The 23,202-nt window shown below is 36.9% G+C and overlaps 4 protein-coding genes across 4 annotated transcripts; 1 reads left to right on the top strand and 3 right to left on the bottom strand.

Moving 5' to 3' along the window:
* Positions 1–279: 279 nt before the first annotated feature.
* LOC112512775 (MDIS1-interacting receptor like kinase 2-like) lies at positions 280–4,411 on the bottom strand. The gene is made up of 2 exons (XM_025118915.1): positions 925–4,411; positions 280–730 (listed from the first exon to the last, which is right to left on the bottom strand). The coding sequence occupies exons 1-2, from the start codon at positions 4,223–4,225 to the stop codon at positions 348–350; spliced, it is 3,684 nt and encodes a 1,227-aa protein (XP_024974683.1). The 5' UTR covers positions 4,226–4,411; the 3' UTR covers positions 280–347.
* Positions 4,412–10,121: 5,710 nt separating this feature from the next.
* Positions 10,122–11,629, bottom strand: LOC112512201 (myb-like protein O). The gene is made up of 3 exons (XM_025118066.1): positions 11,380–11,629; positions 10,991–11,079; positions 10,122–10,872 (listed from the first exon to the last, which is right to left on the bottom strand). The coding sequence occupies exons 1-3, from the start codon at positions 11,461–11,463 to the stop codon at positions 10,122–10,124; spliced, it is 924 nt and encodes a 307-aa protein (XP_024973834.1). The 5' UTR covers positions 11,464–11,629.
* Positions 11,630–11,975: 346 nt separating this feature from the next.
* LOC112512200 (protein NRT1/ PTR FAMILY 5.2-like) lies at positions 11,976–14,787 on the top strand. Its single transcript, XM_025118065.1, has 4 exons — positions 11,976–12,081; positions 12,901–13,118; positions 13,210–13,781; positions 13,914–14,787. Exons 1-4 carry the CDS (start codon positions 12,075–12,077, stop codon positions 14,785–14,787), a joined length of 1,671 nt encoding a protein of 556 aa, XP_024973833.1. The 5' UTR covers positions 11,976–12,074.
* A 1,183-nt stretch (positions 14,788–15,970) lies between these two features.
* Positions 15,971–21,040, bottom strand: LOC112513189 (protein NPGR2-like). The gene is made up of 6 exons (XM_025119370.1): positions 20,819–21,040; positions 19,973–20,186; positions 18,918–19,170; positions 17,378–18,594; positions 16,558–16,711; positions 15,971–16,423 (listed from the first exon to the last, which is right to left on the bottom strand). Exons 2-6 carry the CDS (start codon positions 20,123–20,125, stop codon positions 16,107–16,109), a joined length of 2,094 nt encoding a protein of 697 aa, XP_024975138.1. The 5' UTR covers positions 20,126–20,186; positions 20,819–21,040; the 3' UTR covers positions 15,971–16,106.
* Between the last annotated feature and the right edge of the window lie 2,162 nt (positions 21,041–23,202).

Here is a 23,202-nt window from a genome sequence, read left to right as displayed (position 1 = left end):
TTACACTTCACATCTTAACTCTTTTTCTCACACGATCCTTCACCTATGACCTTAAACGATTTTTTAATTAAATCCACAACCTTTCATTAATATGAAGCCATTTTTCCTTAGTATGTATGGAGGTTATAAATTTAATTAAAAACTTATTTGAGGCCATTAACGATATATAATTGAGATATTTAAATATATAACTTAAATGAKATTTTAAATAAATMTACTACCAYACGGGTCGGACCCGACCCGTTAACAATTTTTATGTTATGTTTTATTATTATATGATTTAGATTTGACAACAAAAACACGACAATAATCGTTAGAATTCAACTACTTGTTCATATGTACGATTTCTACTTTACGAAACTTGGTAACTTGTTCAATCTAATCTCTTCCGGTGGCTCAGTTAGATGGGGCTGAGTAGTAGCCGTTGCCGATAGTTCTTGTGCAACGGTGCGCATCGATGGTCTTGACTCGGGTGCYAGTTGGGTACAAGCCAAAGCAACATTTAGTACATACACAACTTGCTCGCCGACTGTATCCGTGGGAGGCGGAAGCCTCCGGTCGAGGATGTCTTTCAGTAGAATGAGATCGTTTGCAGTGGTAGAGGTCGTGTTTGATGATTGCAGAGAGGATAAGAGCTCACCGGGATGCCTCCCCATCATGATCTCGAACGTTACGACTCCAAAGCTAAAAACGTCACATTTTGGCGTAACCCTCATCGTGAGTGCAAGTTCTGAAGCATAACGCATTAACAAAAGTAGCTTGTTTTAGTAAACCGGTTATAAAGCGATAAAATCCTTTAACACACTTTAATGTCATATAAATAGATTAATAAGACGCTTTATTCGGTTGTCAAGAAAAACTTGTTAGAATATTCAAAACCATTTTATCAACTCGTTGTAATACTGTGGTTAACCAAAAACGTACCTGGTGCCATGTAGCCGTAGGACCCTGCGACTCCGGTCCAATTACTCGAGTCCGGGTTCAACAGTTTGGCGGTCCCGAAGTCCGACAACCTGGGAACCATATCGGACTCGAGTAAAATGTTGTTCAACGAGACGTCTCGATGTACAACCGGGGGAATGCAGTCATGGTGCAAGTAGGCTAATGCATGGGCTAAATCCTGGACGATTTTAACCCTCGTATTCCAATCTAATTCCACAATTGCCCCTGCTCCATAAAGTACTTTTCCCAAACTACCCTTCTCCATATATTCGTACACCAAATGCATCCCGCCGTCCCTGCGACAGTAGCCGTACAGTTTGATAATATTCCGGTGACGGATTTCCGTTAGGGCACGGATTTCGTTCTCGAAACTCTGTTTGTTTGTCGCCGGAACGTCGTCGGGATCTGTGTTCAGTTTCTTCACTGCTACAATCTGTCCGGTTGGTAATTTGGCTTTGTACACGCTCCCGAACCCTCCTTTTCCGATGCAGTACGTTTCGTTGAAGTTTCCAGTGGCTTTTACGATGTCTCCGAACGTAAATCGGCTGTCTCTTTCCCATATAACGAATTCGGAGTTTTGAATTGTGGTGGTGCTTCTAATCTCTTCGTCAATGGGGTTTGATCTTCTTCGTATGACGATGCAAAATACAGCAATCGTTATTGCCATTAAGAAGAAAATGATCGCCGGTACGAGAACAGCAATAAGCAGTTTCTTGTTGTGGGGGGATTTTTCCTGTGTGGCGTTGCTGTTACAAGGAGAGAGTCCTTTTAATGATCCACACAGATCTGGATTTCCGGCAAAGGATTCTGCCGGTGCTTGTTTGAATATACCCACATTCGGGATTGGTCCTGATAAATTGTTGTAGGAGAGATCAATTGATTGTAAGCTAATCATGCCAGTAGCTATCGCTTGAGGAATTCCACTTGAGAAATTGTTGTGTGAAAGATTGAGAGTCTGGAGGATGTTGAGCTTCGCCAGATTCGGAGGAATTCTACCGGAAAATGAATTGCTGCTTAGATCTAACAGATACTGCAACCGGAACAAGTTTCCGAGCTGAGAAGGTACTTCTCCTGACAAATCATTGTTGCTCAAATTCAAGCTTGATAAGCTTACACAATTTCCGATCGTTGTTGGTATGCTTCCATWCAGATTGTTTGCCGAGAAATCGAGAGCTTGAAGACGGGTTAAGTTGTCTAAATTCTGAGGGATCTGTCCACTCAACTGATTGTTGCTAAGATTGAGATTGAACAAATTGTTCAATTTACCCAATTCACTCGGGATTTCGCCGGTAAGTTGGTTCCATTCGAGTTTTAGAACGCTTAACCGTGGTAAGTCTCCGATCTCCGGTGGAATTTTCCCAGAAATTCTGTTCCTTTCCATTTGCAGATTGGTTAGATTTTGCAATTTTCCGAATTGGGGATTGATTTCACCTGTAAACTGATTGCCACCGAGGTTGATGTATATGAGATTTGGATGCACACCAAATGTTCGTGAAATGTCCCCAGTGAACTTGTTTCCATCCAGCCTGATCCTACGAAGGTTCGTACAGTTCCTTATGCAATCCGGTAATAACCCACTGAAATTGTTGCCATTTACAGTGAATTGATCAAACTGAAACCCGCTGCACAATCCTGAAGGTAATTTTCCAGAAAAACTGTTGTTTGCRAAGCTGACATTTGTTAGAAACAGGTTGTTCTTGCCTAAATCTTCAGGAATTCCACCCGATAAATGGTTGCTAAACAGTGAAAGAACCATGAGGTTAGAAAGATTAGAGAGAGTATCTGGCAACTCTCCACTCAATTGGTTGGTGTTGAGGTCAAGTGCAGTCAATGAAGTCAAGTTTCCGATCTCCGGTGGAATTTTTCCGGTGAGATTATTGGAGAAAAGCTGTATCGTGTGAAGGTTGGTCAAGTTTCCGATTGTCGAAGGTATTGTACCCRAAATCCGATTGTCTGAAAGGTCCACACTCTCAAGATTTTCCAAGTTCCCAATCTCCGGTGGAATTGGGCCTGTGAAACTGTTGTTRTACAGAAAGAGAAAACTGAGATTTGTCAAGAGACCAATCTCCGGTGGGAYTTTTCCGGTGAAGAGATTGTTTTGAACCTGAAAAGAAGTCAATYGGGTCCAACCGGTGATTAAACCAGAAGAAATCTCACCAGAAAGATTGTTTTCAGAGAGACCCAGATCAGAAATCTGGGTCAGATTGGATAACGACAACGGTAATACCCCAGAAAGTGAGTTTCCGGCTAGAGCCAAGAAACTTAGATTAGAACAGAATCCAAGCTCAGAAGGAATCGAAGAATTGAGTTGATTCGAATGGAGATCTAGATACCAAAGATTTCGAAGCTGGCCTATAGAAGAAGGTATCTTTCCATCAAATGAATTCCCATACAATTCTATAACTTCAAGACTTGGCATCAAACTTAAATCCTGCAAAATTGGGCCTGAAAATTGATTGTTCCCTAATCTAAGATCTTTCAAATTTGAAAGATTATAGAAGTTCATTGACAACGAACCTCGAAACAAATTATCWGTGAGATTGAGGTATTGAAGCTTGCCCAGATTGGTGAATAATGATTCAGGTAAAGTGCCATTAAAATGGTTTGATGACAAGTCAAGAAAAGTCAACTTCTTGCATTCAAGAATGAAATCTGGGAATCCATTCTCAAATTCATTGTAGTAAAGATTGAGAAAAGTCAAAGCTGGCATACTTAAAAAGTCAAACCAGTTTGGATTTGGATCAGTTAAGTAATTCCCTCCAAGGTTCAAGTACCATACCTTTTGAAGATAGCTGATTTGAAATGGAATTGGACCATTCAGACTGTTATCATTAAGATTAAGATATCTTAACTGTGTTAACCTTCCAATCTCTAATGGGATTTCATCTTCAAAGAAATTGGAGCTCAAATCCAAGAACTTGATGCTTGAAAGGTTGGCAATGGTGGATGGAATCAAACCAGTGAAATTGTTATGACTTAGAACCAAATGGGTAAGATTTGAGAATGCAGAAAAGTTGAATTCTGTTAGTGTTCCAGAGATGGACGAATCTTGAAGATGAATCTTGACCACCATTCCATCTTCATTGCAGATAACACCATTCCAGTTGCAGAGACTCTGAACGTTTCTAGAAGACCATGAACCCAATGAAGAAGATGATAAGGTATTCTTCCATCTAATTAAAGCTGTTGCTTGTGTTATCGAGTCTGAGGTGGTCTTTAGTGGCAGTAAAGAAAGAAGTGAAACATAAAAGAGGAGATGTAGGATGCTTTCAAATCCTGCCATTGATGAGTTTTAAGGTGTTTTCATGGCAGAATTTGAGGTGTTATAATGAAGTTTGAGAGAGGAGATGAGAAGTTGATTGAAGTCTGAAGAGATTGACAGCAGAGTGGGTAGATAAGCAATATAAATATGTGTGGTTGAATTTATAAAATGAAGTTAGATTTTTGTGCCAGATTTAAATGAGTTGTGAAATGGGGTCCGAAAATATGTGGAACTCTGTTATATTACTTTTCAAAAAGTCATTTTAAACAGAGAACGAAGGTTCTAACATAGAAATAAATAATATTATAAAATAAAGTGAAAAAAATAGTGATTTAAGGTTAGGACAAAGAAGAGGCATGTAGCATGTTTTAGAGGATTGAGCTTTCAAAGTTTGTTTATGCTCAATTTGGGTGTCTTCCATCTCCATCATTATCATCACATGGAGATGGTAGGAAATAAACATTTTAAAAAATAAAAAATAAAAAAATCAATTTCAAGTTTGACTTCTTTGTTTATTATTTGGGAATCTTATAGTAAAAGTTATATTGAAATTAACAGATACAATGGCTGGCAATTCAATGATTCACCTTATTTTATGTTTGACTTTTATGTGTTTTTGTATGTATATTTTTAATTATTTAATTGGTATTATGTCATTTTTTTATGATTTTTGTGCTTTGGATTTATTTATTATAAATTGGTCACTGAATTATATAATTAAAGTATTTTTATCATATTTTCTATAATAGGAAAAATAAATTAGAGATTTTGTTTTTATATATTACTCCACCAAATTTTCTATATGATATATAAAGGGGTGGGTTAAATGTACCACTGCTTTTTAATTTAATCTTTACAGATATCAACATAAATAAATACTTAGGTGACGTTTGTTTTTTAAGAGGTGTTGAAGTCTGAATTCACTTCTGAATTTTAAGAGGTGGTTCTGAAGTCTGAAATCTGAATCAGTGAGACTGTTTGTTTTTACGTATGAAATCTGAATGAATATAAACACGAACAAAGTCTCAGGACAACTAAAATCAATATTCATTTTGCATTAATTGTGTTGCCATTATCCCCTTGCTCATTGGTTTGATCATACTAAAAAAATAACTCATATATAGGAGAAAAGAGTTAGAAAAAGAGAGGTATGAAACCAATAATAAGATGAATATAATATATAGATTGATAAACTTTCTTTTTGAAACATATGAAAATAGTTTTCCTAAAGAACAAACCCTTGTTTACAGATAAGAGAGGGAGAGGCAGTTTGCAAAAACTAAACAAGTAAGGCCATCTTCATGAGCATGATGATGGTCTTCCCTACTATGAATCCCCACACACAAAACAAAACCAAAAAACAAAAAGCACTTCAGTTCTCATCTTCCTCCTCCAATCCTAATCTCTCATCCCTTCCATTTCCTAAAAAGCATATCACAAATTAGATTAAACCAAACGAAACTGATTTCTACCCGAAAACAAAGCATTTGTTTATGTGAAACACAATGAGAGATTGAAACAAAGATGTAGAGGAGAAAAAGGAACAATATGAACACTATAACATTCATCATTATGCTCAACAAAACTTGTATGTCTAGTTTCATCTGGATATCTCTATATACTACTCAGGAATTATGTAAAGAAAACAAAACTCATAAACTAATTCTACAAAAAGACTGTCTCATTCCATGTATATATATATATATATATAGAGGAGTGATCATATGAAAACCGCCCTCATTTGTGTAAACCGTGCAAACCACCTTCATCTGTCGATTTCATTGTTTAATCTTATGAAATTTTTTCATGAAATTGTTTAATCTTGTGAAATTGTTTCATATAATATTTTTTTTGATGAAGTTGTTTCATATATGGTTGTGAAATTGTTTCATATAATACTTAATGAAACTGTTTCATGTATATCTCTAAAATTAAAATAATGAAGAACACAACTCAACTTTGTATTAGAACATAATTTCTTTAATTCAAGAAAAAGACCCTCATGGCCACAAGAAGCTTTTAAAACTAGTCCATCTTACTTGTGTGTGTGTGTCTATATATATATATATATTACCTAATTAACTCTCACATATTACAAATATGCTCCTTCAAAACCATTAACACAATCAATATCAACTCACCTCTACATTTATCCCTTCTTCATTTATCCCTATAAGAAAAATCAACATCATCAAATTAACTACTCAACAAGTATTGCCTATTTTTTAACACTTTTTGGTTCATACTATCCTACTTTACCTTAAAAGATATTCGTTAATTACCTTGGCTTTTCCTATAGGGAGGCAGAAACTTGAATCAAGGGGCTTCCCCGAAAATGGGGAAGGACTCGCCATATCTAAAACACACACAAGGTAGACTACATTATCTGTGATCTAAACAAAAATGGCAAGGATGCTTGGATCTTTGACATCGATGACACCCAAAAAAAGAGGAATGTAGATAAATCCTTACATGGCCTCAGGTATTTCCATGGCGTTTCTTATGCCAAACCAAACAAAAAGAAAACATATAAATAGTCAACTATTTAAAAAACCCAAATCTAAGAACAATTCTTATATGTTTTGAACACATAACTCATGCTCCCTGTTGTGGGTTCTCAGAGAGATCGAGAGGCAGAAGACCTATTACCTTTCTTGAGATATCGAGAGGAAGAAGAAGAGATCGAGATTCGGAGCTTGAGGTGTTTTAGATCGAGAGAGAAATCGAGAGCTGAGACGAGATCTGGAGCTTGAGGTGTTTTAGATCGAGAGTGAAATCGAGAGCCGAGACGAGATCTGGAGGAGGCTTCTGAATTTGAGAGGCGGGAATGAAATCGAGATTGGGAGCGAGATAGGGAGGACGCGTCTGAAAGTAACTTCAGAGTTACACTTTTCACTTAAAAATTCAAATGATTTTAAGAGGTTTTAAGCTCTTAATTTGAAAAAAAAAACAAACTGTCTGAAATGGTATATGTCTGACCGAATCAAACTTCAGATGTAATTAAGAGGAGAATATTGAAAAACAAAACAGGCCCTTACTTATTATATTTTCAATCTGATTCTGAAATAAAGAAGGTGGATATGGTATTACTCTATCTAAAATAGAGAAAACAAGAGAAACTTTGAGTTTAAAAAAAAAAAAGACAAATTACATGAAAAAAACAACGTATTTTAGGTTGATTCTTATTTTGAGTAGCGTATTTTTAGAACTTTCATTTTGGTATTTAAGATGTAAAGTTTTTAAACTTTTAAGTATCCGGGTAACTGGTTGAAGACTAATTTTAGATTAAAAAAATTCATGTCACTAACCACGTCAACAAATAATACCGAGTGAATATCATATCACTCGTCACATCAGCATGATAACCGGTTAATATTTCAATCAGTTACCCGAGTAGTTAAATGTTTAACACTTTACATCTTAGGTACCAAAATGAAAGTTTTGAAAATACGTTACAAAAAATATGAATCAAGTTAAAGTACGTTATTTTTTACCGTGATTTATCCTTTAGAAAATTCTCTAAAACTTGATGCAAGTATTTTAAAATATGGACATGGACAATGTAAAAATATGGGCCCGGGTTTGTTCGTTAACATTAACGGGCGGACATGGATATTGTAAAAATAAATATGAACATGTCCGTCCGGCCCATTTGTATTTTATAATTAATATCTTTTTACCATTAATTAAAATTGTAATAATGTATTTTAAAACTAAATTATTAAAGTTATAGGATGAGACTCTTTGGTTATACATATTGAAATCCATCTGTCACTTAGTTACTTAAAATTTTAATTGCAACGGTATTTTTCCTTTACTTTTTGGTTCAATATTTGTTAATTAATTGCTGGTGATCAAGTTTATAGATTTGTAAGAGTTACACATTTTAGGCCCCGTTATCCCATGAGTAAGCTCGACATGTTTATAGCGCGGGCAGTGAACAAGTTGTCTAGCCCGCCAAAAAGGACTTGAGTTTACAATATTAGACCTATTAGACAAAAAAAAAAAAAACAAGTTAAGCTCAGCCCGAACCCAACCCAGATCCACAAATAATCACCTAAAAAAATTGRTTCTACTTCTAACAACTTAAAGTTTGAATTCAAAGTTGAAAATAAGTTTCATGTGTTTTGACTTTCTCTTGTTTTCACATTTAACTAACTACCCCTTGAATATTAAATGATTCTATATAACAAAAACACTCGTACGTAAAGATTGTGTTTGGTACACAATAAAAAAAACATAAAATTAAATAAAAAAATATTAACAGATAATATAAGACTGAGTGGGTCATATTAGAAACAAAACAGATCTAGAATTGGGTCAATTACGTGACTTAAATCTTCAACGAAGTCGTCTTTTTTTCAAGAAAGAGAGAAAATGAAAATGCGAGAGAAAAACCGAGTAGGAGGGTTAGGACATCTACGTCAGTAATTTTCATGGACCGTTTCTAATTTTTGGCAACCACGTGACATGAACCTGATTCATGTTTAGGAATCAGTTTACAGTATTTTTTTTTGTATGTTAAAAGCAAGTTCTGAGCGGTATGATGGAATTGAGATGTTGAATTCCATTGACCAAATTTCATTCTCTCGTTTGGTTCATTATTTTTCACRAAAGGAATCTTCAAAATTAACCACAAGGGTGGTGCCTGATTGGTTTGAGCTTGGCTCCAAAGATTAAAAGTACCAGGAGGTCCCAGGTTCAAATCCAAGGAGGAATAAAAACCCCCTTGTGGCAACGGAGGTTCAAATGCGGTGACTCCGGGCTATCTGCAAAGCAGGTGGTCGCTCTGGGATTAGTTGGCTCGCATAGCGGGTTGGATATCCAGGTTAATAAAAAAAAATCCTTCAAAATAAAATATATTTTGTTTTTTTTCCTGTTTTCATGAACGTTTTTCAAATTAAGATAATTTCCCATATTCCGACGTACTTTATTCATTTTAAAGAATTTGTTGAAGTAATTTACTTTCTTACCCTTCATGTCCCACAACCATACCACTTTGATTGGTTTCCAAAGATCCAAACTTTCCTACAGAAATGCATAAAAATCCACAAAAATACCATAAAATTTCAATCTAGAAAGACACCATTCTACTATCAAGTTGTTGTTGTCTCTAAGTTCCAAATGGAGTATTCTGTCAAATTACCTTTTTACCCTTCCTACCCACTACCATACCACTAGATTGGTTTCCAAAGATGCAAACTTTCTTGACAAAAATACATAAAATCTACAAAAAGATAGACTTACAATCTACAAATCTACCTCTAAAATCTGAAGTAGTTGTTGTCTCAAGTTCCAAAATGGAGTATTCTGCCAAATTACCTTTTTACCCTCTATATCGACAACCGTACCATTAGATTGGTTTCCAAAGATACAAGCTTTCTTGGAAGAAATACATTAAATCCACAAAAACACTAAGACTTTCGATCTACTTACTTACTTCTAGTTTTGTCTCAAGTTCCATATGGAGTATTCTGACAAATTACCTTCTTACCCTCCATAGCCACAACCATACCATTAGATTGGTTTCCAAAGATGCAAAATTTCATGACAAAAATACATAAAATCCACAAAAAATGATAACAAAAAGTTCAATCTAGAAATCTGCCTCTGAACTATGAAGTAGTTGTCTAAAGATCCAAATGGGGTGTTTTGCCAAATTACCTTCTTACCCTCTGTACCCACAACCATACCATTAGATTGGTTTCTGAAGATACAAACTTTCTTGACAGAAATACAAATCAATCTAGAAATCTACCTCTGAATTCCCCCAAGTAGTTGTTGTCTCAGATTCCTCTACCAAATTACCTTCTTACCCTCCATTTTCACAACCATATCACCAGATTTGTTTCCAAAGATACAAACTTTCATGACAGAAATACACAAAATTCACAAGAAAATGATGATTTTTTTAAATCTAGAAGTCTTGAACATTCAACTCTGAAGTAGTTGTTGTCTGAAGCTGAGTTTTGTAGCATGCAACCCTCTTGTTGTTTCTTGTGTTTTTCTCTAAAGAAATCAACCAATTCGATAAGCTGGTGTCTACTGCTGTTTCTTGATTCCGATTCCGATTCCGAATTTGATTCTGATTCTGATTCTGATTCTGGGGTTCAGACAGTTTGAAATCCGGAGTTGAATTCTCCTTTTGCTGGTCAAAATTCAAAGGTTTTCGTGTTCTTCCTTTTGATTTCAGAGCTTTCCACTGGGTAAGATTCTCCACGGGATTCAACACAGGAAGAACATAACCATTCCTATCGCGTGCATTCCTGTTTGGTCCAATTGTGTTCAACGATAAAGGTTCTCCTCTCGATTCCATTGATGTAACCCAAACTCCATCATCATCTTCATAATCATCATTATCCAAATCATAACCATCATCATCGTCGTCGTCGCTGCTTTGGTCCAAATCATAGTCTTCATGATCAAAATCTTCAACTTCATCATCACTTTCAACACAATTTCCGTATCTATAGTTTGGCGTACTCAAACCAACTAAATCGTATTTGGAATTGGCATCGGATTGGGACAGAAAAGTTTCGCCTTTTTCGTTCTTTTCCAATAAAGATTCAGTACTATCATACACTTGAATATGCTCATAGGTTGTGACATTTGTATCAAATGTCACTTTTTTCCTTCTTTTCAAGCTCAACGGTACCTCCGTCTTTTCTCTAGATCCCAAGAACAATTTGAAGAAGTCGTCGAAACCCAAATCAGAAACTCGAAATCAAGAAGAAACATAAGTCTAGAAAGCAAAATCAAGAACACAATTACACCATGAAGTATTACCTTGATTCTGAAACTGGATTCCATGGCTTTTCTTTGATGCTGTGTTCCAAAGATACATCAGCTTTCACAAGGTTCTGAATTGCAGGTTTCTGCCACAAAAATGGCAAATTGAGGCATTTTATACATACCCACAAAGTCAAAACTTGAATTGGCCATACAATTTGACTAAAAAAACAAGGGTTTCTTTCAGTTTCTTGGAATCAAACATTAGTGGTAGAAATTGAACTGTAAAGGGTGTTGATTTAAGCTTGAATTGAAGTCAAAATCTTTAAAAAGAACCACACAATTTGGCCCCAAAAATACAACGATTTCTTTCAGTTTCTTAAAAACCAAACATTTGTGGAAGAAATTAAACCGTAAAGGGTGTTAGAATGTTGATCAAAACTCACTTGATCTCGACGAATAACCTTGTRCCTCTCTTTTCTACATTTTGTTTTCTTTGAAGAACCGAAACACCCAACAAAACATCCCATTGGAGATCGATTTTTGAGTCTCAATTTGCAGAGATTTTGATCTTTCTTCAAATGGGTATTTGAGGAATTGAATTGTTAACGATTCTTCATTAGGTGAGAGGGAATTTGACAGAAAAGAAAAGCAGATAAACGGTCGAGTTTATGCCTTTCTTTGTTTTAGGGGTTAGGGTTTATGGATTTCAAAAGGGCAAGTGACCGTTGGGTTCATGATGATGATGATGGTGGTGGGGGRCCCATTTCAGGGATCAAATTTGCAGACAAAATCACAAAATTGGTGTCTGCAGAAACTATGGTAGATTCCGATTAATTGGGATTGATGAAAATGCCGAAAGATTGCATAATATTGACCATGAGATTGAACWAAAAAAATGGGAATCTTGAATGCTGTTTTGAAAGCCGATTGATCGTATAATTGAGCTTATAAAAAGTGGGATTTGCATTGATGTTTTATATCATTTAAACATCTATCGATTTCGGTTTTTTTGTTCGAGATGGTTTCGGGAGAGGACGAGATTGGACTACGAGAAGATTTTACGCAAGATGGGACTACAGATCTTAAGGGGAGACCGGTGTTGAGACCGGTAACGGGGAGATGGAAAGCTTGTTATTTCATGCTTGGTGAGTTGTCTTTCATCTAACTATATGGATTAATAATATCAAATTTAAGATTACAAGTAAATTATGCATAAATACAATTTATTAAAGCCTCATGTTTAAAAAATTATAGCATAACTGTTGGAGATGTTAGGGGTTGTTTGTACAGATTAAGACATCAGGGGTTGTTTATCTATACTATATTATAAAGCATTTGATAAAAACTCTTAAAAATCATTTTTTATGCATAAAGTATTATTTATTGATGCATAGTACTTAAAATTTAATATTACAAGTAAATTATACGTAAGTACAACTTATTAGAGCTTCATGTTTAAATTCATGTAACTAACTGCAAATGAATGTAATCAAATACAGAATAAACATTTTATTTTAAATATAAAAAATCTAAAATATAATTAAGATAATCATTGAAATCTAACAAAATATTTAATTATTATCTTAATAAAAATTATATTATTAAACCAAAAATAAAAAAATGAATTAAACAAATACACAAAAAAGGAGAAATTTGAAATAGTTAGTTTGTTACTAATATCAATATTTTTTTTCTAAATTTTATGATATATTAAAATTTACATTTTATTCAAAACTAAAAATATTATCGATTTCTCAAAACCACTAAAAACCGTATTAAATCAACATAGATAAATAATAAAGCGAAACATTAAAATTGAGATATATCTTGCTATATTATACGAGTACCCTTCTAGTATTGATTAAGTTGTTCGTATGAATTAAAATATTATGTATATTTGTATGAATTAAGATAAACTGTTGTCTATTATGTGTGCTGAATAGYTGGATCTGCTATATTTACAGGCTATGAAGTATGTGAACGGATGGCGTACTACGGAATAGCAACGAATCTCGTGTTGTACTTGACGAGGGAGATGAAGGAAGGCACGGTGAAATCATCGAATAGTGTCACGAATTGGGTCGGAACCGTTTGGATTACTCCGATTTTAGGAGCTTATATTGCGGACACGTATCTTGGTCGATACTGGACTTTCATGGTTGCTTCCATCGTTTATCTTCTTGTAAGAAAACTCGTTTATTCTGTAACAGTGGATGTCCATACCAGCTTACGGTACCTCGACTAACTTGTTCCTTTCTTGTTTGCCGACACAGGGAATGTTCTTATTGACCCTCGTGGTTACGATACCATCATTAAAACCGCCATCTTGTGGTAAAAATGTAAGTTACCTAGATTGCAATAAACAACCGTCGTCTTTCCAAATCGGTATCTTTTATTGTGCCTTGTACATTATCGCGCTCRGAACCGGTGGAACGAAACCAAACATCTCGACAATGGGTGCGGACCAGTTTGACGATTTCGATCTGAAAGAACGAGCCCAAAAACTAACCTTCTTTAACTGGTGGATGTTTAGCATCTATTTCGGAACCCTCTTTTCGAGCACTTTTCTCGTGTACATACAAGATAATGTCGGATGGGGTATTGGGTACGGGATTCCGACGACGGTTTTGGTGGTTTCGTTGATCGTTTTTATAGTCGGAACGCCAAGATACCGCCATAAGCCACCGTCTGGGAGCCCGTTTACGAGGATGACGAAGGTTTTGGTCGCTACGGCACGAAACTGGAATGCGGTTGTGCCCGAGGACCCGAAAAAGCTTTACGAATYGAGCCCGGATGAGTACGCCATCCCCGGGAAGTATAGAATCGGCCATTCGACTTCATTAAGGTAACTCTTTTGGATGTGTGTGTGCATGTATATATWGATAGAWACACGAAAATACTTRCACGCTCCTCAAATTTGGTGAAGTTTGAACTCTCRGTGACAATCATCTAAATGCGATTGTGAACGATACTGCAGGTTTCTTGATCGAGCTGCGGTGAAGACCGAAGAATCTGTTTCGGAATGGAAACTGTGTCCGGTGACCCAAATCGAGCAGACAAAGCAAATGGTGAAAATGGTTCCGATCCTGATGGCAACGTTCATACCGAGCACCCTGATCGCGCAAACGCACACCCTTTTCATCAAGCAGGGCACGACGTTGGTTCGRTCGATGGGTTCGCAGTTCGAGATCCCGCCTGCTTGTCTTTCAGTTTTCGTCACAATCTTTTTGCTAATAAGCATCATACTCTACGATCGCTTTTTCGTTCCCGCCATCCGAAAGTACACCAAGAACCCGAGAGGCATCACGTTACTACAACGAATGGCGATCGGGATGATTCTCCATGTTGTTATCATGATCATCGCTAGCGCGGTCGAAAGAAAACGACTTAGTGTYGCTAAATCTCACGGGATCCTAGGAAATGACCAAATCGTCCCTCTCAGCATCTTCATCCTCCTTCCGCAGTTCGCGTTGATGGGGGTTGCCGATAACTTCTTAGAAGTCGCAAAACTCGAGTTTTTCTACGATCAAGCGCCTGAAGGGATGAAAAGTCTMGGGACGGCTTATTGGACGACAGGAATAGGGGTTGGGTATTTCCTTAGCAGCTTCATTTTATCGACCGTGGCTAATGTAACAAAAAAGAACGGACACAAAGGTTGGATTCTAGACGATTTAAACGACTCCCGTTTGGATTACTACTATGCGTTTTACGCGATTTTGAGTGTCGTGAACTTGCTCTTCTTCCTTGTGGCCGCGAAATATTTCGTTTACAACACAGAAGTGAACGTGTCTGAGAACGAGTTGCAAGAAGACATCGTAAAGTTTACCGAAAAAGGATACATCGTCAGTTGATTCGGTTTCCGGCAAAACAAACCGAAGTCGTGTGACATCTTTTTGTAGTACCATTTTTTTTCAAATACGATGATTGTTTTAATACATGTATCAAGTACGATAATTATAAAAAGGATCATTTGATCATCGCACCTACGCTTGTTTTTCGGGTCTCCATAGTCGAAAATCGAACCAATCTAACCMAGTTCGGTATTGGATCAAACCATAAAACGGCCTCGGTGTGAACCAGGGATTAATTTTCAAAACAAGAAGAAATCTCTTGGGTATCGGGTTGGAACTTGGTTGGGTTCAAATGATCAATTTGAACCCAACCTGATGAACCTTGTACCTCTTTTATAGGTTAGTTCTTATTAGGTCTTTTCACAAGTATATCACAATTGAAGCCGTAATTTTACTTCTTATTTGCAAAACGGCAAACTGCTGCATGAAAAAATAACCTACTTTAACTTGATTCTTATTTCGGGTAACGTACTTTCAAAACTTATATTTTGGTATTAAAATGTATGTAATAATCATTTAAATACCCGGGTAACTAGTTGAAGACTAATTTTAGATTAAAAAAAGACGAACTTCAGATTAAAAATAATTCATGTCACTAACCAAGTCAGCAAATAATACTGAGTTGGATACCTCGTCAGTCGTCACATCARCATGATAACCGGTTATTGCTTCAACCAGTTATCCGGATACTTAAATGTTTAAAACTTTATATCTTAAGTAYCAAAATGGAAGTTTTGARAGTACGTTATCGAAAATATGAATCAAGTTAAAGTACGTTACTTTTTCATACAATTTGCCTTTTGCAAAAATCTTCAACTTTTTTCTTCGGTCTCAAAATAAGTATCCACATTTTTATTTCCTTTGTCCCAAAATAAGCATTACTTACAAAAATATATCTATTTTCCGATTCTAACCTTAATTTTGAGATGAATAGATTCATTACCCGTTTACTTCTTAARGGTAAATTTGTCATTTAATCAATTAAAATTTTAATAATTACACATTTCTAAAAGTGTGTTTTTTCCATTGTGGACACTTATTYTGGGACAAAGAGAGTATGATGCTCCAATGCTGCTAGTATGTCACAACCCGACCAACCCAACCCACACGGGTTGGGTTARATTGGTTTATGCTTCAAATATTTTTTTAACGGGTTAAGATTTTTCAARCCACACTGGTTGGATTGGGTTGTTCAATTGCCTTTAAACCGGCAAAAAGAATTGCTCAGACCTCGGTCTTGGTCATATATTTTCCATGTTCTTATCGAGTACACGGTACCAATATTTCTTCGAAACAACGATATGCAATGTGAACGGTGGTTATCTGAACGGCTCAATCGGTTCGGTTTCCTCGAGTATGCCAGCAGCCTCGAAACAATTGGCGGCTTCCCTTAGAAACATAGGACCGTCATCTTTGTAAAACAAGCCAAGGTTGTACCAAGCCGATGGGTTCAGCCGGTCTAGCCGTAACGCTTCGGTCAAGAAGCTTTTGGCTGCTGCCGCYGACTTGCCGCCTGCTCGTCGGATGATCACGGCTACGGAAACCAGACTCGGCACGTGAACCGGATCCACGTCTAAAGCAAGTTCATGAGCTTTCTGAGCTTCTTTGTCAAGACCCTTTGCTTCATAGAGTAAACCTACAACAATTGGAACCGAAATGAAGCACAAAATGTATAGCTCTCGGTAGAGGTCAGGTCTGCTGGGTACATGACCCCACCTCCGTGTGAGATATAGATATGCCAAAAAGAAGACGAGAACAGGAAGAACATACCGGTGATGTGCAATCTGGAAGCCGAGTAGTAATTAATGGTTTCGGATTTCAAAAGGCAAGCCTCGGCATCACGCCATTGCGATAAGTTCATGTAAACCATGGCCAAATCATGCCATGTTTCCATCTCCAAGCTTTTCAGATGTTTTCCGCCAATCTACCAAATGAAAAAACCACACGAAATCAAATTTCTTTTATCGAGATCGGGCTTCTCATCGAAGCCGTATCTGACAATCATAAGCTAGTTTATTTTTTGAGCTTATTGGAAAACAAAACCATGTTTGGGTTAGCCATAAGCTACTTTCCGGGGTATTTTTCCCTTTTTCCCAATTATGCCCCTTGTATAAATTTTCAATTAAAGGCCATTTTACGTCGTCATCTAACTTATCAGYTAGTTTTACCAAACATGATTAATTTATCAGCTAGATTATCACCCAAAAAAATAGCTTTTCGGCTAATAACTACAAGCCAAAAATTAGTTTTTGGCTAAACAGCGAGATTACACGCCAATAGCTAGCTTTTCGGCTAACAGCGAGCTTACAGGTCAACAACTAGCTTTTTGGCTAAGAGCTAGCTTACCCAGCCAATGACTAGCTTACCAACCAACAGCTAGCTTACCAACCAACAGCTAACTTTTTAGCTCGCCTACCAACCACCGGTTAGCTTTTTGGCTAAGAGCTAGCGTATCAGACTCCATCTAGCTTTTCGGCCAAGAGCTAGTTTATCAGCCACCGGCTAGCTTTTCGGCAGCTTTCCGGCAGAGTGCTAGCTTTTCGGCTAATAGCTAGTTTGCAACACATTATTGCCAAAAAGTTGAAATTACCTCGTGATTCCTTTTCTGAGATCGAAAACTTTTACTCTGAACTTGAAGAACAGCCAGAATCTGAGTGTATGTCTGAATGGCATTCTTAACCTGACCTTGTGCAACCTGGAGCCTGGCTTTGGTTCTAAGCAATTCACCCTGATCCCATTTCCCGGTCTGTTCGATAGCCGCGTTTATGACCGTTTCGCCCTCTGCAAACCGTTTTTGGGCCGACAATATTCTAGCCAATAGGATCCACCCTTTCAGGCTCGAACCACCTTCCAACTTAGCCAACCGTTTCGCATAACCGAGAGCTGTATCCAACTTCCTCTGCTCTGCATTTTCCAAACTCAGCTCGTAAACAATTCTCGAATCGTTCATTCTCGTCAATCTCCCYGCGATTTCCAAACACCGAATCGCCTCCGATTGTTTCTCGACTCGTTCGAGATCGCTGACAGCAAACCTGCAATGGGCCGAGAGCGAAACTCCTAACGTATAATACGCAACACCGACCATCTCGTCACATTGGTTTTCCAACGCCTGAATGGCCCGTTTAGCAGTACTTGCACCTTCTTCACAAGAACTCGAGCTTTCGGCACAAATTTTCGAAGCCAAAAGTAACGCAGGCCCAGAATGTGGGCCCATGTGTCTATATATACTTCTCAGTAAATGCAAAGCCGAGGAATCATCACCTTGACCGTGGTAACATAGGGCTAAAAGGAGGTACCGTTCTTTTTCGTCGATAACGCCAGGTGGCAGTTCTTCGAGCTGTGTACACAAAGCTCCGAGCCCGCCGGAGATGGCCGTCGCATAAGAAAGATGATCTAAAACCATCGGGTCCCATTCGATCATCTTTAACGAAACTTTTCTCAGTAAAATCATCAGAAGTAAGATCGCTTCTTCGATGTTGTTTCTGGGTACAAACGAACTGTCCATTTGAGATCGTAGATTAGGAGGGACAGCTTCTTCGCCTCCATTGTAAAGAAGAAAAACGACAAACTCCTTCTGAATCTTTGCAGTTGTTTCTGCATTCAGATTCTGGTGGTGAAGTAACGCCCGCCGGAATGATAAAACTGCTTCCTGGGGTGAACCTGCGAGTTTCCATAACTCGGGAAGCAACTCGACTGCACGGTTTAGAGTCTCCTGCAACTTACAGTCAGCACCAAAGTTGTCTGGCAAGCCTTCTGGTAACGATGATTCAACGATGTCGAGAATAACTTTGCACGATTCAGCAGCTTCTGCAAAAAAGATGAATCGAGACTTGTGATATGCCATAAAGTGTTGTATTAGCTCTTTCACAKGACACGTTTTCAAATAACGTTGTATAAAAAAACTTATAGGACGCTTTATTTCAAAATTGTCCTATAAAAAACTTGTTAGGGAAGCCAAAAACGTCCTATCAATTTATTGTAACAATTGTTTGGTCGTGTAAACTTTAAGTCTTATAAAGCAATCTATTAAGACATTTAGACATTTCAGGTGTCCTATAAAGCCGATTTTGTTGTAGTGAGTGAGACTTCACAGGAGTAAACCAACGGCATGTACAGAACAAAGAGAGTACCTTTATACCTCTGAAGAATTTGCAATGATTTCGACTTCAAATATATCGCTTCAAGGAGTAAACCGACGGCGTGTATAGACAACGGTGGATCGGTGTGATTATGGGAAAGTTTTTTACGAGATTCTCCTCTTTGGACAAGGCTAATCTTCATCTTCGGAGTTACCGTGGCTATATCTATCCCTTCAAAAACATGAAGAGMGGCTTCTACGTTTCCCTTTTGGTATTCGTATCTCCCTAGCAACGCTCTTGCTTCCTGTGTTATGCGGTCAAATAACCAAGGATAAATAAAGACGTTACTAAACCAAACAAACCCAGTATTTYCCACCCGGATGTGGGGTCAGGGTCGGATGTATGCAKGCCTGACCTCTACCCTAAAGAGTAGAACGGGTGTTTCCATGAAGACCAATAAAAATCTAAATCCATTATTGTAAATTGAAAAGTTTACTTTAGAGCTTAAAGGGTTGTTTACCAACACAAATTGAGGAAGCGCGAATCGGGTAAGAGTGTTGTCTGGGTCAGTCCTAATCAGTGAATGAGTAAGGGCCCGTTGTTAGYAGCTTAATTTGCTGAATGGGACTCAACAACTTATTTGGTCAACTATAGATGATTGTTTGGTAGTGGCTTAATGATATAGAAAGTGCCTKATTCTGTAAGCTTCTAGTGGGAAGCTTTATGCAAAAAGCCAAGTTTTTYCCAAACATGCCCTCCCAATTAAAAAACAAGCTCTTTCATCTATGAAAGAAATCCTCCCAAACAAAAAATCTTCCCAATTTATACAGACGGATTAATCCACACAGACAGCTTTATTCATACAGGACTTAATGAAAAGTCAACCAAACAGCCCCTAAGAGCCCCTCCCTTAGCTTACTGGCTCAGCATCATGGACTAGTAAGACGGGCTTGGTAAATACCTGCATCTCTGACYGGGTAAGCACCTCTTACCTAGCAAGAGACAGTAAGCTGGTAGTAAACAACCCCTAACTCTAATGGAATGAAATTAGGATTCAAAAGTCTATGGATTCGATTCAAAACATAAAAATGGTTTAGAGAAACAACCTCATAGTTCAAAGAACCATTTTCACGTAGAGATGATTCCGCTTCTTCTATGTTGCCCGTATCTGGCTTCTTATCATCGTTTTCGCCCGAAGAATAAGCACCCGACGAATAATAATCCTCCTCCACTGCTACCAATTCCGATGAAGGAATCATCTCGTTTTCTAGCGTAATCTACTTCTCTTCGATCCAATTCTATGCCTCACACCCTCTTGATCTACAAAACCAACAATCACATTTCCCTAAAAACACAAAATTTTGACCGAAATATGCGTATACAAACACGTAGTAAACAATAACGATATAAATTGAAAGAGAGARAGACAAATATGCTAAATTTTTGAGAAACCAGATAACACGAATCAAGGTCTGCATACGTCTTAACTCGTCCCCGCCCCCAGCGGAATACACCGGGGCCGGTTGGTTTGGTGGAATTCATTCAGATCCAGGATGAAAATATGTCTGAAACTTGCCAATTTGTCATGTATGCAGAGAATTAGAGAGATCACACATGAAACACATTAATCATCTGAATACTAAGCTGTTCAAGATTATTTTAAGACAAGATTCAGTACCCAAATTGAAATTACTGAAAAGACTGCAAATTTTGAGTTCTAATTACAGATTAGAGATCGATTTCGTACAAATATATGCCAAATTAGTGAATTAATCCAAACATTAATCAGTAAATCTGCCTAATTCAAACCCTAAAAGTAGAAAACCCTAATAAAGAACAGTTCATGAACCCAATCAACTATACAATTCACGACAAATTCAAGCCCTAGAAAGCGTATAATTCACGATGAATGACCAAACCCCATATGAATTCGATCACAAGAAAGAAATTACCTTTGTTTACGGCGACTGAAATTGAGGGCATGAGAATCGAAACCCCACCTTATATTCCAGTCAAAAAGGGGTTTGATCGACACAAAATCTAGCAAAGATTCGCGATTTCACCATCTTTATTGAAGAACAGTATGAAATACTGTAATTGATGAATACCAGAAGCTGTGGGTGTGGGAAATTTTCGAATTTTGTTTTCCCATGTGTGTAGATCATGGCGTCATTAAAAAAAAGCAAAATTATTGAAGAAAAGTAAGGRGTAATTAAATAGACCGGGCCGTCTAAAGCATTTATGGGAATACCTGTCGGACAACGTTGCATCCCTCTTTGTGTTACAATAATTTCCATTTTATCTGGTTTTTTTTTATTAAAAGGTTGTTTACTTGCAGTTTAATTAGGTTTATTGGTCTATTTGGTTTATTTGTACAGTTCATTTGGGTTGTTTACTTACGGCTTATTCGTACAGAACATGACTTAATCGTACAGATAGAAATGGTGTATTGTCCTCATCCAGCCATAAAAATGACATCATTACCCTTTTATTTAAAACACTGTCTCATTCCCATATGAGACACCTCATCTTCGGCCTTTTTATGATTTTTTGTTTTGATGTTCAAATAATTAATATTGGGAAGTAAATCGGTCATTTATGTTATTCAGACTGTTGGTTCAGATAAAAAAAGTAAATAACAACACYCATTTATCCAGATAGACAAATTTATCTTAATAAAAAATTTGGTAAACAGCCTCTAAGTCTTGTATGAATAAATTTTTATGTATTAAGCTATCTTTGTAGATTGCATTTTTGTTTATGGGCGTTTTTTTATAGATGAAATGARTGTGTTTTTTTTAAATAKAGGGACRAGTTTGGGAGAAAAAAATTGGTTTTCTACATAAAGTTTTTCCTATTAGTTTATTGATTTTATATCATTAAGTCACTACCAAACAATTATTTATAGATGACTGAATAAGATGCGAGTCTCGTTAAACTTATTAAGTTGCAATCAAACATGCCTTTTAGWGCCCCAACTGCTATGCGATCATGATATACACGTCATTTAAGAAGAAATATTAAACTTAATGCCTAGTGAGAACAAACAGTTATAGAATAAAGTTATAGAACATTTAAAACTGAAAACATAGCTTTAATCCAATCATTTTATATAATTAAGATGTTGTTTACCCTTGGAAGGGCGAAAAGCATCATAAGATGAYGGGAGAGACCCGATTTACCATTGATAATAACGGAACACAAAAGTAAGTCATGTTTCAGATGTGAAGTATGTGAATAAAAGCTTTAAATAACTAGAATACAACATTTTAACATGTATATAGTTTTGTAAGATTACAGGATGAACTCACAAGTTAGGTTTTGAAGAAAACCTAAAAACCTAGCAAAATGGAGAAGAGGTCGAGTAGATCTTAAATCTCAGCCCAAAATACTTGAATCCTATCCTGGAAGTGCCTTTAATGCTCCTTGAATGCACCAAAATCGGACCCAATGTTTCCTTTTGTGGTTTAAATGATACGAAGGAGAAGAAAAAGCGGAGTCAAAGAAGAAAATCCCTAAGAAAATCGAATTAAACTACCAGCAGATGGCTTCCACAACTTTGCGGTGATTTTAGCCGTGTCAAAGCCACCCGTGAGCTTTCTAACCCGACACAAATAGTGCCTAAAGAAATTTCATTGTAGCTTTAGCTGCACCAAGGTYGCCTGCATGCTTCGAGCAGGGCACAAACATTGCCTAATGCGGCTCTGTCGCAGCCTTAGCCGCATTCCCCACTGTTTCCCTTCCCAAACTCATTTTTCTTGAGTTTTAAACACCACCAAACACCCTGCACATAAGTTGCTCAAGGGAATTTAATTTTAACACATCGGGAAAGAAAATATAGATAAAYTATAACCTTATCAAGTTAACTAAATTTCGGGTGTTACAGCAAAWTTTTCTGTTGTGAGGCATTTTGAAAATATAAATAGTATGATTTTCATTTGTAAAATACAAATGAGATTTCTGAGTTAATCATATTTTTGGAGCATTATTTTGCATAAATGTGAGTTAAGTGTATTTTATTGCTTATATTGACCTTTATTTGAATAATAAWAAAAAGTGTGGTGTTATTGGCTTGATTTCGTCCCATTTGAGTTTTAGGGAGCTTTGTCCAATTTAATTTGCTCATCGATTGAGCTCAGACTTGATTTGCATTTATAACATCTTTATTTGGCATTACATGTTTTGAGTGCGTTGATCATTAAAGCGAGGTCATGTAATTTAATTGTAATACACTAGATCCATAGACATAYAAGTCAGTCATGTTTGATAAGTAAGGACTCTTGATGTTATCACTTTATGAACAATGCCTGTGTAGGCATAATGGTCATCTCGGTAT

The sequence above is a fragment of the Cynara cardunculus genome, assembly GCF_001531365.2.
Source record: "Cynara cardunculus var. scolymus isolate 2C chromosome LG 5, CcrdV1, whole genome shotgun sequence".
In the NCBI taxonomy this organism is placed as follows: Eukaryota; Viridiplantae; Streptophyta; class Magnoliopsida; order Asterales; family Asteraceae; genus Cynara; species Cynara cardunculus.
The sequence above is the reverse complement of the archived record's forward strand: the minus strand, read 5'-3'. Positions and strand labels throughout refer to the sequence as shown.